The sequence below is a fragment of the Pongo pygmaeus genome, chromosome 3 (assembly GCF_028885625.2).
Source record: "Pongo pygmaeus isolate AG05252 chromosome 3, NHGRI_mPonPyg2-v2.0_pri, whole genome shotgun sequence".
NCBI lineage: Eukaryota > Metazoa > Chordata > Mammalia > Primates > Hominidae > Pongo > Pongo pygmaeus.
In genome coordinates this window covers 170,286,209-170,305,289 of record NC_072376.2, presented here as the reverse complement: position 1 = coordinate 170,305,289, position 19,081 = coordinate 170,286,209, and the positions used below count along the sequence as shown (strand labels likewise).

Sequence of the window (19,081 nt, the reverse complement as noted above, 5' to 3'; positions counted from 1 at the left end):
AGAATTTAAAAAATTGTAACAGTGATGTGCAGGGTATGAAAGACTAGACTTTTCATAGACTATTGATGGGATTATAGTCTGGATTGGATTTCCTTAGCATATATCAGAAATTGATTTACTTAACTAAATGCTTCATGACCTTTAATCCAGTAATTATACTTCAGTCATCAGAAATGGTGAAAAATATATATGCAAAAGAAATTTCATTTGCAGCAATGTTTTGTAATGGATAAAAGAAGAATTTTTAAAAACTTGCAAAAATGGAAAAGAAATGATTGGTGTGAATATTATGAAGCTATGAAGTTTACAAATGGCTTTAATGCAGTTCTGCTCAAGTAAATTTATTTCTTTCAAAAAGGCAAATTCTTTTCTATCAAAGAAAAGATACATTAAGATATAAGCAGATGAGTACAGTCTTGCAGATTAAACAAAAGATATTGCTTTAAATTATACTGAAAGTTAAAATCTTTCCACTTTAATGCTCATGGAAAGCCAATGGGTCTTCAAGGTCTTTGCTCATCTTTTGCCCCTATCAGTAAGCCCACATTAAGTTCATAGTTCCACAAAATGAAGTGGTTAAAGATTTATAAATTTCCCTTATGGTTGGCCAAAAATACACAGTTTATGACATGCACCATAAGGCAGGCTGAAAGTATATCTTGATGCAAGTAACTTTCTAGAATTTTATTTAGTATTCCAGTTTAAATCAAATTTATATTATAAATAGCTTGATATTTGGCTTTAGGTAGAGCACATAACTGATTCTTAAGACAAACCGGGGATGAAACTAAATACAGTGTTAGTTAATGAAGCCATAGTAACTGAGTTCCTTCACCTTTCTTTATTGCATATAGATTGCGGTCTTTAGTTTTAACATTCTATTTGTGAACACATACGGATTGTTACACTGAATTAACTTCAAAGTGATATTCAAGAACCAAGACATAATCGTAACTCATTACTTAAATCTTGATATAGGTTAAGAAATATGCAAAACGAGTAGTCCATTTAAGTGATATTACTGCTATGACACAAGCCAAAAAACATAATAACATCCTTTATTTACCCCTCTGGGCTCAGTTAATGTTCAAAATCTGACATCCTCTTTTATTGATCTGAGACCCCAGAAACACAAAAGCACAATTTATGATAACAACACTGCTCAGGAAACAAATGCCTTGCATGACTTTACATCTCTCTGCTTGTAATAGAGTTTTAATCTTCTTTATTTCGCACTCTGGGTAAATTCCCTATTTGTTTGTAACTCCTTGAGGAATTATTTACTTAAGAAAAAAATCTGGGTCAAGTGCAGTGGCTCACACCTATAGTCCTAGCACTTTGGAAGGTCAAGATGGAAGGATTGCTTGAGGCCAGGAGTTTCAGACTAGCCCGGTCCACACAGTCAGACTATTTTTAAAAAGTAACCAGGCAGTGGCATGTGCCTGTAGTCCCAGCTACTCAGGAGGCTGAGGCAGAAAAATAACCTGAGCTCAGGAGTTTGAGGTTACAGTGAGCCATGACCATGCCACTGCACTCCAGCCTGGGTGGATGACACAGTGAGACCTTATCTCAAAATTAAAAAAAAAAAAAACCCAAAACTTATACATTTCGAATCAATGAAGTAAAAATTCATGTTTATATACGTTGTGACAATTGGCTAACCTTATGAAGGAAAAATAAAACTGGATTCTCTAGGTTTTTTTAATCACATAAAGCCAGATGATTCAATGATTTATCTGGAAACATAATACCAAAATATGAGGGTATTAAAGCACAGGCAGTTTTTTTAAAAAATAAACTAGGGTGGGAAATGTTTTTCTGAGCAAGGCACAAAATTCCTGAGGAAATTAAGCAAACAATTTCTAAATTTTACTAAATAAAATTCAAGAATATGTGTATTCATAAAAATCATGAACTGAAATTGTCATTCCAAAAAGTGATAAACAGGTTAAAAAGACACAAAGCTGGGTAAAACAGCTGAAACACATCACAAGTGTGTTACTTTAATGTATGTATCAAATAATAATAAGTAGACTCACCCATAAATAGACCAACAACCCAAAAGAAAATCGGGCAAAGGAATGAACAGGTGTGTTTATGCACACACACATACACAGAAATACAAATAATGTCTTACCATAGTAAATGTAAACAATAAGATACCAAGAGCAAAGCTTTAAAAAATTTAACCTTGTGATATTAGGCAGAAACAGACATACTCATACACTCTAGGTAGGGTTGTAAATTGTTATGCCTTTTTTGTATATCCAGCAAAGTTTTAAATGCAAACACTTTTTGACTACAAGTTATTCCACTCATAGAAATCTATTCTACAAACCCACTTGGACATATTATTAAAAGAAACACCAAAAATGAAAACGATCATCAACAAAAAGCAGGCCAAATAACAACAGACTACCATACAATAACTAGAAAAAAAGAAGAGGAAAATCTCTGCACATAAAAGCAGCACTCCGATTTATGTTAAGAAGAAAACAATCAAGATAAAGAACAGTGTATATTATGCTACCATTTCTGGAAACCATCAATGGTGATTATCTCAGAGACATAGAATTGAGGTGAAAGAAGACAATATTTATTATATTCCCGTGTGTAGTGTTTTTTTTAATTACCATATGCATGATTATTTTCATCACAATTTTTAAGCTTCAAAATATAAAGACCACAAGAAGCTAAATTAAAATTTTCTGCATGTTTTACATTCTAAATCATCCACAGTACCAAAATGCTATTGTAAGCAAATATTTTAATTCTATTAGATAATTTTTGTTACATGTTAAAGCTGCATCAACTTTTTTCAGATAATCATGATTTTCTACCTGAAATTCTCAAACCAGTATAATAACCAAGGTTTAAATTATGTAAAATCCATTTTAACAAGAGACACTAGCAAGGTGTTAGTGTCTCTTAGATTATTCAAAATAGCTATGTGCATTGACATTTTAAAATATTTTGTAAAACTTACTATTTAAAACTTGCAACTAGCTTCTTCACTAGCAACCTAAAATAGTATTTATTGTAATTAATTAGTTAATCCACATAATTTGTGTAAACATCACCCAGCAATTTATGTAGTCAATGACAGTTTAAACTGATTTGAAGAGAATGTGGCAATGAAAGAAAAAAATCATATGCAAAATAAAATATAAATTTTCATCTCCAAATATGATGCAAAAAATTGAAACTGTTTTTAACAGATGTGCAATTGGCATTATTAGTTTGTTAACAGCAGCAGTACTCATTTGGCTACCCAAGTTTTCAGCAATATATTCTAAATCAGTATTTAAGATGGTGGCTTTTCACCTTCCATTGAGAATCTTTTTTATGTTTTCTTTATAATTTTTTGAGTTACCATTTCTGCTTTTAAGATAATTTAAAATCTAGGCCCAAAGTATAGGATAATACTTATAAATGATCTAGAAATAATGTCTATTACAGAGACTAATGTAATAATAAAATCATCTAACTAACCTAGATTAACAACTTCTACTTTTGCCATAAAGAAAAGATTTTGAACCCATAAAAAATTTTCAATACAGAAGACTTATCTTGTTCTTTGTCACCTCAGACAATAACAGATTGGTACAGAGCAGATATCTACTAAAAGTTTAAGAAAGGAAGAAAAGAAAGAAGAAAATCCTGTGATAGGTTTTTGGTGCATACAAACAAGGTAGATAAAAGCACTTTAAAGATAAGTATTTAGCTTTTATCCAGTGTTTTCTACCTCCAGCCCAAATCCAAAGTCATGGATATAACTTTGTTTTGTAAATATACAGATTTGCTTTAAAAGAGTAACTTTGACCGAAGGTCTTATGATCCTACATTGAAGAGTTCATATGGCTGCTGTTACTGCAATATAAGGCAACATAAGAAGAATAAGAGTCAATTCAGAATAAAGTAGTGAATATTTTATGAACTACACAAAGCTCATATGTAGGAAGTCCTTATTTTTACTCATCGTCAGTAAGTAAAAATCTTCCCCCAACCACCCCGCACAATTGCACATCTCTCTGCTCCCTAAGAGAAATAATCTCTGACCAAGTAATTATTTGAAAATGTTTCAAACCTTCCAGACCTTTCAACAGACTAGAAACAGGCAAAAGAGCCTCCTTATATTGTGCCGGGAATAAACTTGTGAAAAAGATGACAGTGACCTAGACAACCAGCAGCAAGATGCATAAAACTGATCCTCAGGGAAGAAGTCACAATGAACCTGTTCTAAGTTTAATAAGGTCCTATTCATGGGAAACACCTACCATCATTTTTATTGCACAAATGTATCAGTGGTGGAATTGGTAACTGAATAGTATCAGATATCCACACTACATGTTATCCATCATCTACATTTTTTAAATTATGCATGATTTAGTTCTTGTTATTTATCCGCTGAATTTGGTGGGGGGAGGGTTTGTGGATCAAGAACACATCAAAATTCTTATAAAATGTACATGTTCACTAGTATTCTAAAAATGATAATAAAGTAAAATCCTAGCCTCTATTTTCAGCTTGAATGGTTGTATTATATTAAAGAAGTTTATTATTTTGAAAATTACATAGAGAAAACTATTAGCTACCTTCTCTTCCATGCACCTATAAGCACAGAGCTAAGTATATCTGACCAATATAAACTCAGGGGAATTGGAATCACTGAAATTAGCAATATTAATCACTACATTATATAGAGCAATTACTATCATTTAAACCCGACAATTACATTATGAGGCAGGTATTATAATGACCCCCATTTTACAGAGGAGAAAACAAAACTAGAAAGTTTAGCTGATTAATACAAAGTCATAGAACTAGTAAACTGTGAAGCCATAATTTTAATTCATGTACTGCTTATTCAAATATACTAGCTATGTTGCCAACTGAGACTAATAGAGGCTCTGGTTTAGGAAGTAGCCAACTTGTTTTGTAGCCAAAAGCTTCTCCACAAATTTATAGCAGCTAAGAACAAATCACATAAATTTATGTTTTGTTTTCTGTAAATGGGTATAATAACAATTCCTCTTATGCTACTGAGCTTTACAGAGCTACAGTGAGGATCAACCAGATATGAAAGTGTTTCAGAAAGAAAAAAATTATACATAAAGCTATAAAATATCTACGCTTTCTAAAGGCAGCACCTTCCTCCATTGCTTTGAGCATGGGGTTTAGGTTTTATATCAGTAAAGGGCTGATATAGAGGGAGGAAAGAAATACTGGGAACGTTTCTGACTAATCTAAGCATTTATTTTCTCATATAATGCCTCCAATAATATTATCAGATATGACAAGGAAACTGAGCCTTATTCTACAAAGAGAAAAAAATACAGGCTGTATCATAAAGTTACTAATTATATTCAAACCTATTTTTGCCTAATTCCAAAGCCTATGTTCTCTTGGCTGCTTTTCATTTAAATAAATTTAATTTAATTAATTACATAAAACAGTAGGAATCCACAGTGTGCTCAGTTCCATGAAATATTGAGATATCTTAAATATGTGCTTGAAATATCTACTAAAAATATGAGAGTTTGAAATTGTTCAACATCCTAAAATGTAAGTGACATGCAATAAAGGAGAAGATTGAATTCAAAGTACTACTCGAGTTACACCTCAGGATTTAAAAATCATTCTCGTACTACAGTGCACCAAATATATCTTTCAGTAACTTATGTGATTTATTTTGCTAATCTCTTCTTTGTCACCAAACGGCATTATGTCCTGCCCAGGTATACCAGCAGTAGAAAAAGATTCCAGCAAGAAAGTTAGAAGTGCATTTTTCTTTGTCTTCTGCCTCTCATAGCAAGTGCTCATCAAAACAATCCCAAAATTCTAATACAGGAAGTAATAATAAAATATTGCTAATTTTATGTACTTACATGTGCCAAACACAGCTTATAGTGTTTTATGACTAATGCATATCTTCCAAACAATCCTATAATGTCTGATTCCCTTTTACAGAGGTAGAAACTGAGGTGTAGACTAAGAAACTTGTCCAATGTCATACATCTAGTACAAGGACTAGAATTTGGTTCCAAGTGCAGATGCTTAACCCATGCTATTCTGTATTCCAAGACATCCAGGCTACAAACTACAACGAATCAATTCTTTTTAATCTTCGCAGATGAAAAACTTGTGTATTCATCATTAAGATGACAATCCTGAACTTGTGTGTGCTCTGAAATATAAAGATGAGGATTTTATGGTCCTTCCCTCCAAAGAATAAACTATATGCAGAGCTTCCTCTGAATTGTTGCCTGTGTTCTCAAAATTTCCTTTCTGTATGTAGATTAGTAATAATAGCATAAACTAGTAAAAACTAAAATCCTGGTAAGAAATATAAAAGTAAAATTATAAATGATGAAAGTGCTTGAAAATTATAAAGCCAAAATTCTTCCATTCCATGCACAGATTAAAAGCAAGATAGAAATTCTTCAATTTCTCACAAACAGCAGATAACACATGAATAAAGATAAAAATCATGACATGATTTGAAATGTACTTCTCAAGAAAACCTAGCAAAGCACACATACCCCTATAGAGATCTCCACTTCCAGACCTTTCTCTGCCAGACTTGCAATGATGAGAGATGCTTCACTCCCACGCTGTAGAAATGCGGGAGCTATTTCTGTGCTACCTGGATCAGTGAACACAGGCAGCCCCTTAAATATATGTAATTCATAATAGCTAACATAAAGCCCTAAAGGAATATGTTTTCAGTTTTCCAAATTAGCATCACTAAAGTGTGTATGACAATATTTTCAAATATATAGACCAAACTAATTATTGCATATGTTATGGTCCTTATTTTTCAGAATAAAACTACTCACTGTGTTCCGTATTTCAGTCTTAAATTGTCCTTTGAATAACTTTTGAATAGTTAGCCTCGATGACAAAATATTACATATCATTTGAGAATTATTATTAAATATTCTTCCAAGACATACTAATACTTTTTAAACATATGTAGAATTGTGAAAAATAATTTAAATCCAAAATGTTTTTATTTTTAAAACACTAAAAATATTTTAATTTTTTAAAAAAATATCTTCAACTTAGGTGTTAAGGAAATAGAAATATAATACCAGTATAATATAAAATAAGAGACAAACCTTTCTCTGTTCTACTAAGATGAGCGCCACCAGCAATTATCAAGAGTTGCTACATTTCAGTTACCTCAAGCAACAGACAACTTTACTATGACACATTCCACGCTCCCTATAAAATGCACAGTCTAGTAGTACATTCCATATTGTATATTTTTACCTATAAAGTTTTTCAAACCTTTTCAGTCAGTATTTTACCTCATAATTTTCAAGGATGGCTTTTTTGCCAGCCCAGAATAATAAAGTGTCTTAAATTTGTGTTTTTGCCTCAGAGAAATGCATATTGTTAGCCAAGGATGGTTGCTCATGCCTGTAATCTCAGTGCTTTGGGAGGCCAAGGTGACAGGATCGCTTAAGGCCAGGAGTTCAAGAGCAGCCTGGTCAACATGGTGATAACCCATCTGCAAAAATAAAAAATAAAATTGTGGCCAGGCATGGTGGCTCACACCTGTAATCCCAGCACTTTGGGAGGACGAGGTGGGCGGATTGCCTGAGATCAGGAGTTCGCGACCGGCCTAGGCAACACGGTGAAACCCCATCTCTACTGAAATACAAAAATTAGCCAGGCGTGGCGGCGTGCACCTGTAGTCCCAGCTACTGGGGAGGCTGACGCAGGAAAACTGCTTGAACCCAGAGGCGGAGGTTGCAGTGGGCCAAGATTGCAACACTACACTATATCCTGGGTGACAGAGCGAGACTCCATCTCAGAAAAATAAAAAATTAAAAAATTAAATAAAATAAAATTAGCTCGGCGTGATGACATGGACCTGTAGTCCCAGCTACTTGGGAGGCTGAGGCAGGAGAATTGCTTGAGCCCAAGAGCTGAAGACTGAAGCGAGCTGTGATAGCTCTACTGCACTCCAGCCTGGGGAACAGAGTGAGACCCTTTCTCTAAGAAATAAAATAAAATAAAATAAAATAAAAGGAAAAAAAATCAAAACCAAATGCATAGTGCCTCCTTTCTTTCATGTCTCCCTCTAGAAATAATAACTAGCTTCCATTATTTGACAAAACTAAAATTATTATAAGAATTCACTGTTCTATAGTAGCTCAGGTTAATATAGAAGATTGACCACAGACATGCAAACTAAGCAAACATCGAATGAAAGAGATGCTTAGACAAAAAAATGGAAGAAAGGAAGCAGAAAGGGATGGAGGGAGGGAGGGAGGGAGGAAGGAAGGAAAGAAGGAAAGAAGGAAGGAAGGAAGGAACTAATTTCGAGTTGCAAATTCTTACAGCCCTGCCAAGTACACCAAGTTATGCTGCCTCTTAGAGTTTTTCCCTTTTTCTCCACAGCCTCCCCTCCATCACTTTTAAGAAATATAGTAATTTCAATCTACAATAAGGAAAATAAATATTTTCCCTTACCCTGAAACTATTTGTTTGAACATGCCCACTCTGTCCTTTTATTCATGCACAATAAATAATTATAAAAACAAATTGTTGACATATTCTTACTGCAATATCTTGAATACTGATGCTAGAGAAACTGTAAAATGAATGCTAAATCTGAAACAGAACGGTATTTTGATACAGAGAATTTTAGCTGCAAAGGGTTTATGAGCTGAGGAAACTTTTCTTCTATCAAGTTATTTAACTTGAGTTTCCATTAAGTTTATGCTGAAGTTAGACATTATTAATTTAGGTCATATTCTATTCTTGTAGGGATAAAGAATCAGGTAATATTCTACTATGCTTTAATAAGCATAGAATGTATTTAGTTTATATAAACACATTTCAGTCATTTCTATCAGTAAGTTGGGTACTTAGGAAGATTAGACTAAAAATATTTACATTGCAGGAGTACCTTCTCAGGTTCACTGAAATTCATCAGCGTGAAAGTATTAGAGGACTATAACAAGTAAACATCATAGTATTTATCATGTGAAATCAATTTTACATGAAGGGTAAATAAACTTCATAGAAATAAAATACCCTATTGAAAGTATTTTAGAAGAACTAAAATTTAGGCCATTTCACAATTCAACCCAGTTTGTGTTTATATTTGAAATACTGAAACAATCAGGAAAAAATGTAAGTATTAACATAACCATAAATATATAAAACTATAAAGTAAAATTCTGAAGAAAAATCCAGATAGTAAAACTATAAACATTACACATGTCATTTGTTTGAGAAACATGGATATAAAAATGTAAACAATGTAAGAAGATAACTACTCACCAATTCCCTTTCTATAAGGAAACTGGTATCTCCTAAATTTATTTGTTCTATTCAGCTGAAGACACCAATAAATTTCAAGACTCTGTTGTGTTTTTTTGAGACAAGTTTTTGCCCTGTCACCCAGGCTGGAGTAGTATCAAGCACTTTGGATGATTTTCCCAGTAATATGATGATGTGTGAAAAATTAAACATATAATAACAAGGTGTTTCACCCAAGAAAATTATCCACAGAATGAAAATAAGACAAAACAAAATCATTAGAAAACAAACCCGAAACATAGAATGCAGGCCCAAAAAAGAAAAAATAAGGATATGCATACAAAATAATTGCACAAATTAATGCAAATAGAGCAACTGGTCCACAAAGAGAAACTATGTCCAGAAACTTCTCTTCCTAGATACCATCTAAAACGTAAAAATAATACTTTTGTGATTCTGTACATTTTTAAAATTAATTAAAGGAATTGATATAGAAAATTGTAGTAAAAAATATCCTGGTTGGGGGCAGGGAGGGAGTTACTAAAACAATTCTGTGTCCATTCAAGGACAAATTTTTGGAACATCTAAAACCCAAATTGAGACTTGGCAGACCCATAACGGTCAGGGGCCTTATAAGGGCATTTCCTGTTCTATCCACTTGTAACAAGGTTCTTGCTTTTGGGTTTTTTCTGGGGGGGGATGGGGGGGGCATTCTTTTTTCCTTCTTTTTTTTTTTTTTTGAGATGGAATCTTGCCGTCTCCAAGGCTGGAGTGCAGTGGTGCTATCTCGGCTCACTGCAGCATCTCTCTCGTGGGTTCAACCGATCCTACTGCCTCAGCCTCCTGAGTAGCTGGGACTACAGATGGGTGCCACCATGCCCGGCTACTTCTTGTACTTTTAGTAGAGACAAGATTTTGCCATGTTGGCTAGCCTGGTCTTGAACTCCTGACCTCAGGTGATCCACCTGCCTCGGCCACCCAAAGTGCTGGGATTACAGGCATGAACCACTGAGCCTGGCTGCAACATGGTTTTTGCGTCATCCTAACAGTTAGCATTTACAAATCCTCTTCAACGTGTATATTGTACATATATTCATCATATCATTTTAACATACATCAATATAGCTTTAGAGATAAAAATAACAACTCTGACAATATCTAGGTTGTAGATGAAAGTGAAAAATATACTACACCTCAGTCTAAATAGGATTCAAGGAAGGTACAAAGTAAATTGTGTATTCTGAAATCCATATTTATAGCAAATACAAAATTCTAACTTCAAAAATTATAATGTTGTGATAAGAACATCTACTGTAAAATTAAACGTGTTGCATAGGTAAATAACTATTAAGTGAGTCAATGCACTGGGAACTGAGCTAGACTTCATGAAGAACACACAGTTAACAGCAGCAAGGGCCTGTCTTCAACAAGGCCACATTTTACATTCTCTTTGTTAATTTTAAAATGTTTTCATTCTATAAGTTAAAATTATCAATTTTAAATTGAATAGCACTGAAAAATAATAGGTGTTAGACATCTTATGAACAGCATTGTAAGAATCACATTCTTTTTTTTCCAAACTAGTAAAACCTGATTTGATAGACATTTTGATGTTTGAACATTTTCAAATAATGTGTGATTTTCTAATTTTAACATTGAATTCAGCAACTTATTTTCCTGTTATACTGAAGAGACACCAGTCATACAAGAGATTCGGCAATTATGTAGATCTTTGGAGAAAACCTGAGAAATTTTTATTTAAAATTGCCATAATAATAAAAGAGTAAACACTTAATGAAATCTGGGGTATCTTCAGTATAATCTACTGTAAAAAGAAAGGAAATATAATCTACCCAGCTGCCATTAACATTTCAATCAAATATTTACATCAAATACAAGATTTTAGCTTTGAATGAATGCACTCTCTGCTCACATAAAAAAAATGTTTAAAGGATAGTTCTCTATCTCAGTTTAGATTTTATTTCTTGTAATAGCATTTGCTCTGCAGATTAAGTACTTCTATTGACTTTTTTATAAAAAGGGAAGAGGAGAAAGAGAGAAAAAACACATTCTCTGAAAACTCGATTATATAGCAACATACTGAAATAACTCAAAAACAACTGCTCTTTTTCAGCCTTCCTTAAAATTTTCAAGGTTCTAAGAAGTTTGAAAGTCATTGGAAGAGATTATGAGAAAACTTGAGATCTGGGCATGAATCAGCATCCACTTGTCATAATGTCTCATTACAATGTCCCTAGCACTTTAAAGGCTTGATGTGAAATGAAAACGCCCCATCCTTCTTGAGCCAGCAGGTTGAAGTTTGCAAGACTTTCAAACAGAAATAGCATAGCATAAGAATAAATTCTTACTAATTTAAGCTTCTATAGTTTCATAAGGTAATTTTTATTTCAATACTTAGTTTCTCTCATCTCAAAATAGAATATTTCAACCAATGCCATTCTTTGATTTCTACTTAATTCGCACTCATTTTCTTGAAATTCTTCAGTGATAAGCGAAGTATGAAATTTTAACTGAAAATACTTCAATAACAGATTAATTATTCTGACATACAAAGAGGTATTTCCTCAAAATCTCCAATTGAATATAACTGAATATTTACAACACCAGCTTTTACAGTATTGTGTCCCTGGCACATGTGTTCATGGTTTCTCATCATTGCTTAAGAAAGTCCAACTTGAGTCTAGTTTTATGAAAGTTTTGCATATATTAAAGTCAGTAAGTCTAGGTGTTAGTAAATACCTCAACAAACATGACAAAACAGAATCTTGTAGCCAATCTGTAACTACTTACACTCTATAATTATAACTATAAATACATACACACAGAAGTCCATTCATCCAAGTGCAATAAAGGCTTAGCAAACATCAATTAATTTTATGAACAAAGATACAAAATCTCAGTAATTTGTGACTAAAATTTAATAATAAATACAGCTCAAAAATGATAGCTGGGGAATTGAGATTAAAAATGTTGAAAAAATATAATTTTAGAATTCTCTCTCCTTCAAGAGCATTTACAATCTATTCTGTTTCTAACAGTCTTTATCTTCTAAAACATAAAATATAGGGCAATCTATTTTTAAAAGGCAATGAAAGTTATTTTTAAGACAGCATTTTGAATAATTTTCTTCAAATTAGATGTCATTTATTTTTTTCAGTTTATCTAAATAAATTTGTTCACAATGTTTTAAAAGTCATTCGGTGTGCGCATTTTATGAAACAACAATATTTTCTCCAACATCTCCATCTGCTGGCTTAGAGAAAAAGTAGATTTTTATTTGCTGTTTCCTTCAATTTAATATTTTTATAATTTATTTTGTTGTATGGAATTGAAATATAAAACTATTAAATCATCTTTAACTAGACTAATAACTATTTGTAAAATTCAGTCTTCAAAAGAAATAGAAAGGGAAGGTTCTGGGGAGTAAATTCAATATTTAATACTTTCAATTTTCAAACCCTGTAGAATCAAGTACTCATGTTTATAGCCCCTTTACAGTTTTATTTTAAGCAAGCTTTACCAACTAGCATAGCATCAAAGTTTGCTAAAATCTCTTACAATGTAAAAATACTTAGTATTTTCCTAAAATTTGCTATTCATTTTGTTAGTTAACTACATACAATACGTGGTGTATATATATTAATATGAAAGTTACTATTTTCACAAAAAGGCAGATTTTTTTAGTTGCTGTATTAAACTGCTTGTGTTTAAGAACTACTAGAATACCCTCATATCCTCATACTAAAGTTCTTAGACAAGACCACAGCTCCCAATGCACACTAAAGGCATGAAGGCTTACAAGGTTTTGAAAACTATTCAAAAGAGCCTAGAGGGAAAAGGCTAGGAAAAAAAAAAAAATGTTAACATGAAAAAAAGCAGTTATTTATTCTCTGACACCTTGAAGGCACTCACTAAACATTTACTGAATGAATGATTGGATTCCTAGGACCCATCCCTGGTTTCAACTGCTGAACACATCAGATACTAATCTCAGATTTTTTTTCTGCTTTTATGCTTTGTATTTTTAATAATGAAGGCTTACGTTTGAACAACCTTTAGGAAAAAAAACTTAGTATTCTTTTCAGCTAAGAAGACAGGGAGGGAGGAAAGGAAAAAATGAGTGAAAGGAGAGAGGAAAAGTAAAAGGGAATGATGGAGAAAAAAATGAAAGAAACTGAAAATCTGTCTTACTGCCTCAGGTACCCATGGAAACAAATGGAACAAAATAGGTACTTTCATTATACCACTGTGATTGTGAAAGGGAAGGATGTGGGAGCTCAGTAAGATGCACACAATCATTTTACCCAGTTCAGAATAGAATGACTTCATTTTCTTTGTATAACCTTAACCCATTCAGTGAATCTCCCTGGATCCTTATATCAATGTCAACTTCAACATTTCCAAATAATTTCCTCCATCTCAGGGATAAAATTAAATTAGCAAACCAATAACTTTTCCCTTTTGAAGTTGTATTACTAAGGTAAAAAAAATCCACTTTTTTAATACGTAAATTTGGCTCTGTGGGATTTTTATGATTGGAAGAGCAAGCTATTTCAAGAGCATTGCAAGATGATACCTATCATCTAATAATGTCATTAAATAGCAAAATTTCTGAGATTTCTAGAGGAAATGGGAAAAAGATGTTTAGATCTTAGCTGTCAATGTATTTAATGCTGTTGCTTTTACTTTATAGAGGAAAGAATCACAGACTTCCCTGAATAAAAAGGCAAGAAAACAAAGGATAAGCATTGGAGAAAAATCTTAAGCAGGATTTAAATGATCAAGACCCATCCTGACAAATTTAACACTGGAGATTTTCATCCATTTCTTGACTTTGTGATTGTAGTTTACATAAGCATCTTTCCCTTTCCCTCTCTCTCATTCTGTCTCAAAAGAGTTAAACTAATTTTACATTTTCTATTGTCCATAGCACAAAAACTAAAAAAAAAAAAAAAGGATACAAATTCTCTATTTCATTTTGCAATCTCTAAATTTTGAAATGTCTCAGAGAATAAAGAAATGGAGTCACAAACATGTTAAGTGATTTGCCCAGTCAATGAGTTAATGTCAGCTCCAGAAATTTCTATCCAATGAGCCTCTCTTCTGTCACAGTACCCCCCTAGTTCTTCTTAGCAATCAGTAAGATTATTTATAACATGGGAGTTGCAAATGTCATGATTTTGAATTCTCATGTTGTCATCTTTAAAATGTGTTCAGTTCCTGAAAATAATTTGTTTTACTATCCTACTATACTAATCCATGCAGGGGTAATTTTAGTCTCTGGAAATGTGAACATATTTATTTTAGCTTCACTTCCTGAGGAGGGGAAAAAACTGTGCAAATGAAGACTTGATTATTCCAGCTTCTCAGAACCATGGACAAATTAAATTGTGTGGTAATTTTTTAAAAGAAAGCCACATGTTGATTACATGAATGTGTTCACTCTGCAAATATATGAATTTACATATGTGTTTAATATATACACATATTCTGGCTATGTATTTTATTTCAGAAAAAATTTCTATTTAAAAATTCAAAAATATTGAGAATGAGTATCTAAACCTAATAACCTAATCACATTCTTTTATCTTTATAAAGCCCCAATACAGTAGTTTAGCATTTGCTGAAATCAAGGAATATTCATTTTGTCAATGGACGTATGTTATTTTTTCAGAAAGTTCTTCTCATTATTTTCGCCAATGAGTGAACTTGGCAATCATTGACTGTTTTCAAAAAGTACAGCTGTCAATACTTTCACTTCACATTTAAAACCTATGTCCTTCCTATACCCACAGTCGTTCCTTAGGAGTCATTACTTTTCAAAGCATTTTCACATAAGTATACAATTACACACAGTTAGATACTCAGAACAGTTGCATGACAAACTTGTAATTCAGGAAAAATTGGAACTTACTGATATCAAATGAATAGTCTAAATCTGTTAGGTAAATGGGCCAAATACAGAAGCCTTCAAATTTTAACTAAGTCGATTTCTTTGTATGTCATGTACTAAAATTTTCTGAGATATTCTATTACGGACGTTTTTCAAAGCTGCAAATCCACTTCAATTCTCCTCTTCTCTCTCTCGTTCTGTACCCCTACACCCGCCCTTCTTTCTTTTCTTACTTGGCATCAACATTTGAAGAAAATACATAGCAGTGAAACCTTCTTAAATAGATCCATTATAAACAATTAAATCCTAAATTACCACACAATGCCCCTATTCTATCAGTCTAAGAAAATTGTTTCTTCATTCGTCCGTGTGACAGTAGTTGCAAGAGTTGATGATGGCCCCGATATGATAATCAAGCTAAATCACGGAATATATGACTAAAGCTTAAAATGGGGAGGAGGGATGGCAACCAGTTGTTTGTGTGACGTGGGAAAGCTGCAGTTGGGCTTTTCCTGTGGTAATTTTCCCCAAGCTCTGTAGCCAAAGTGGGAAGTGAGCCGTCCGCAGATCTCCCCCAAACTGTTATCTATGAAATAAAGACTGCGAATATTAGGGCAGGAAAGAATCACCTCAGGGCAGCCGGCAGGAAATGATGGCAGCTGCTGGGAAGAGGGCAGGAAGGCACAGTGGCCGCGACTGCCTGCCCATGCCTGCGCGGGGGAGCGAGCGCGGGGACCGGAGCCCTCTGGCCTCCACACCAATCCTTTTAGATCCCTAATTGTTTGGTTTCTAGTACTTTATCTGAACCCATCACAGAGCTTCCCAGCGAGTCCCGGAGCACTGCGCGGAGTGAGAGGGCTAATATGGAGCACTGCAAAGACTAAAATGGCTGATCAGCGACTTCTCCAGATTTTCAAATTCCGCCAGATCCCACGGCTTTCCAGTCCTTTTCCCCGGCTGCTTCTGCTGGAGCCCAGCTACCTGAGAACAAAGCGCGCCGGGCTGGCAAGCTGACCGCGGCGCCCCTGGCGGCCTCGCCCCCTCCAACTTAAGCGGAAGCGCAACTGAGCAGGAGAAATTGACAGCGCTCCCCTTTTCCACCGCCTCCCCGCCCCACCCCCGCGCCACCCGGCCGGCCTGAGCCTGCGTCAGCCCCGCTCCTCGCCCCTCGGGTGGGCGTTATGTAACAGCCCCGATCCCAACTCCAGAACCATTTCAACAACTTGTCCCAAAGAGGAGAACGTGGAGCTCGCGAGGGCCTTAGGGTGGGCCCAGCCGGCGCTGCGGATCTAAACTGGGGGCAGCGGGCGCAAGCTGCAGCTGCTGGGGCAGGAGGCCACTGGGCTCCAGCAGTCCCCCGTGGGATTTGTCCAACAGCCCGACTGCGCGCCCTGGGGAACAACGTGTTTTCTGTGGGCAGGGTGCCAACAGGCGCGCGATGGGGAGCGAGGTGGGAGGGCTTCTCCTGAAGCACTCAAGATGAGCGAAAACCCCTTGAACCCAAGGAAGCCGCCATCCCTGGCTCCAACCTTCACCCCAGCTCCCTAAGGCGCACACTCTTGAAGTCCTTTCCCTCTCTCTTCAGCCCCCTCCAGCCAGCGGGGGTCCCTGAGAATACAGCCACCTTCTCTCTACACCGTCACACGCACGCGCGTGTGCAGTCACTCACACCCACACACTGACACAGAGAAACGCACACACACCACCCCAGAAACGCACGCACACACACACTCACACTCGCTAGCCTTCCGCGTGCAGCACCCGAAAGGCATGAATATTCATTACTTACAAGCATTGGTGACTGCGAAGCTGTTTGCCACCTCCAAATTGTCGATGTGGGGTGTCAGTCTGAACTCCGAAGTGGAAAACTGAACCATCCCTACTCGAAATGCACTGTATTCTTGATCGGCGCCCCTAGGAAACAGCCCCCCTGCAAAGAACAAACAGCAAGCAAGAGAACAGTGTCAGTGCCCGGGAGGGAAAGGAGGGGCGCGCGCTAGCGCCCAGCAGTCCAAGAGGCTCTTATTCACGCGAATAGGCCGAATAAACACACCTACGGACTCGGACAGCGGGGGTGGAATATCCAAAAGGTAGCCAAGGAGTCAAGACCCAGATGAGAGTCTGAAGGCGAGGTAGGTGGCCAGAAACCTTCACCTTTCCATGTAATCACAAGTTTTGCATTCAGACCCCAAGAAAATCTGAGCAAACTGGAAAATGTCGCTAAGGCAGAATTAATAAAATCTGGGGATCCGAAATGAGAGGACCTTTTCTTCTATTGTATCAAAGGCATAGTCTTTTCCTTTTGCTTCATCCTAAGAAAAACATGTATATTCTAGGTAGTTTAAATCTGGAATGCAGTCAAGGTATGACATAAGTCTACATGACATGAATTAATTTGTACACTGTGAACAAAGATTACCACCAAATTATGCACAATTCAAAAGCATAGCACAAAGGGTACCTACCTATCTGTATGCTGTTAGAAGAGACACCAAAAATCAGTCCCCATAAAACAGGAGAAAGGAGGACAGAAATATGCATAATCTTTTGCATTTCCAGGAAAGTAGAGCATCCACAATATACCCCCTTTTTTTTTTCTTTTCCTCCTCTTCCTTCTTTGGCTGTTTTCCTCTGCAAATTAGATCCTCTGCATTTTGAGACAGCAATTTAGCACCAAGCTGCTAAAACCTGAAGTGAAGGCAGAAGAATCCCTATTTCGCAGGTCCTGCTGGTGGCTGCTGATGCCCTGCGCCCTGTCCCCGCTCCAGAAGTCCGGAGGACTGGCTGAATGCAGTTTTCAGCGGAGCTGCCGCTGTGGTCCCAGTGTCTCGGAATATTCAGCACCCTCCCATGCACTCACACACACTCACCCTCTCTCGCGCTCTCTTCTCCCTCTCTCCTCTCTCACTCACGCGCGCGCGCGCACACACACACACACACACACACACACATACACACACACACACACACACAGGCAAGTCACAGAGAGGGGCAGGCAGTCCCGGGCGCGCGTGCGCGACTCGCGGCAGGCGGCGGGCGCGCGCGCCCCCTCCCCCGCACGGCGCCTGGCACCCCGCACAGCCGTGGATGCGTCGCGTGCGCGGCGCTGAGAAAGCACAGCTCGGGGCCCGTAGCCGCTCTCCCTCCGCGAGACCTCGGGTCTCTGGGGCTGTCGCGCCCACCGCGCGCCTCAGCCTTTCAGCACCGAGGACAGCGCCTCGCTCCCCGCCCGGAGCTACCTTCGTGCGGCTGTTGCAGCTGCTGCGGAGACGCTCCAACCTGGACCAAATGCAGCAAAGCTGATTTCTGGCTGCTGTGTAGAAGCCGAATTGCTAATTGTTGGCGGCGAAGCGTCTTCTCACCAGGCCCTGCTGTCTTACGTTACAAATAATTTTGATTTTTATCTTCCATCTCCTGTGAAAACCCATTTAGCAATACAGAAGCCCTGTCATCCACCTCACCTGACCCAGCCGAAAGCAAACAAGCAAGCAAAGCATCGTGGAGGAAATATTCCAAAATTGTGCACTTGGGCTTCATGGGATGTAGCCAGGATCCAGGGAGAACCCCAAGTTCTATCTTTAAATGCTTAAGCCGCACAGGAGATCAAGATGGAATCTGTTAAATATTTTGCATGAAAATCCCATCTTTAGAGTATATGCCATTGGGCTGTGATGCTGACTCGCCTAGTTACAGAGCGCACGGGTCTTTCTCGCAGCTTTCACTGCAATCCCTCCCGTTGTAGAGTCATGTAGACTTGGTTTCCTGGAAGCCCTTGCTTTATGCAGATTGAAAGCAAGATACCCTGGTTTAAGGAAAGCCTATTAGAGGAAAGTGATTAGAAGATGAAGCTAGTGTAGAAACGCCACAGAGATGCAGATTCTTTCCCTG

General features: G+C 36.6%; 1 protein-coding gene across 2 annotated transcripts in view; it reads right to left on the bottom strand.

The window, feature by feature from the left end:
• Window positions 1-18,151, bottom strand: part of GRIA2 (glutamate ionotropic receptor AMPA type subunit 2) — a 140,073-nt gene extending 121,922 nt beyond the window's left edge. For both annotated transcript variants that reach the window (XM_054485668.1, XM_054485669.1), the window contains exons 1-2: window positions 17,659-18,151; window positions 16,983-17,123 (exon numbers count right to left, since the gene is read on the bottom strand). In XM_054485668.1, coding sequence (XP_054341643.1) covers window positions 16,983-17,123; window positions 17,659-17,746 — 229 coding nt within the window. In that variant the 5' untranslated portion in view covers window positions 17,747-18,151. The remainder of the gene's footprint in view (window positions 1-16,982; window positions 17,124-17,658) is intronic.
• Between the last annotated feature and the right edge of the window lie 930 nt (window positions 18,152-19,081).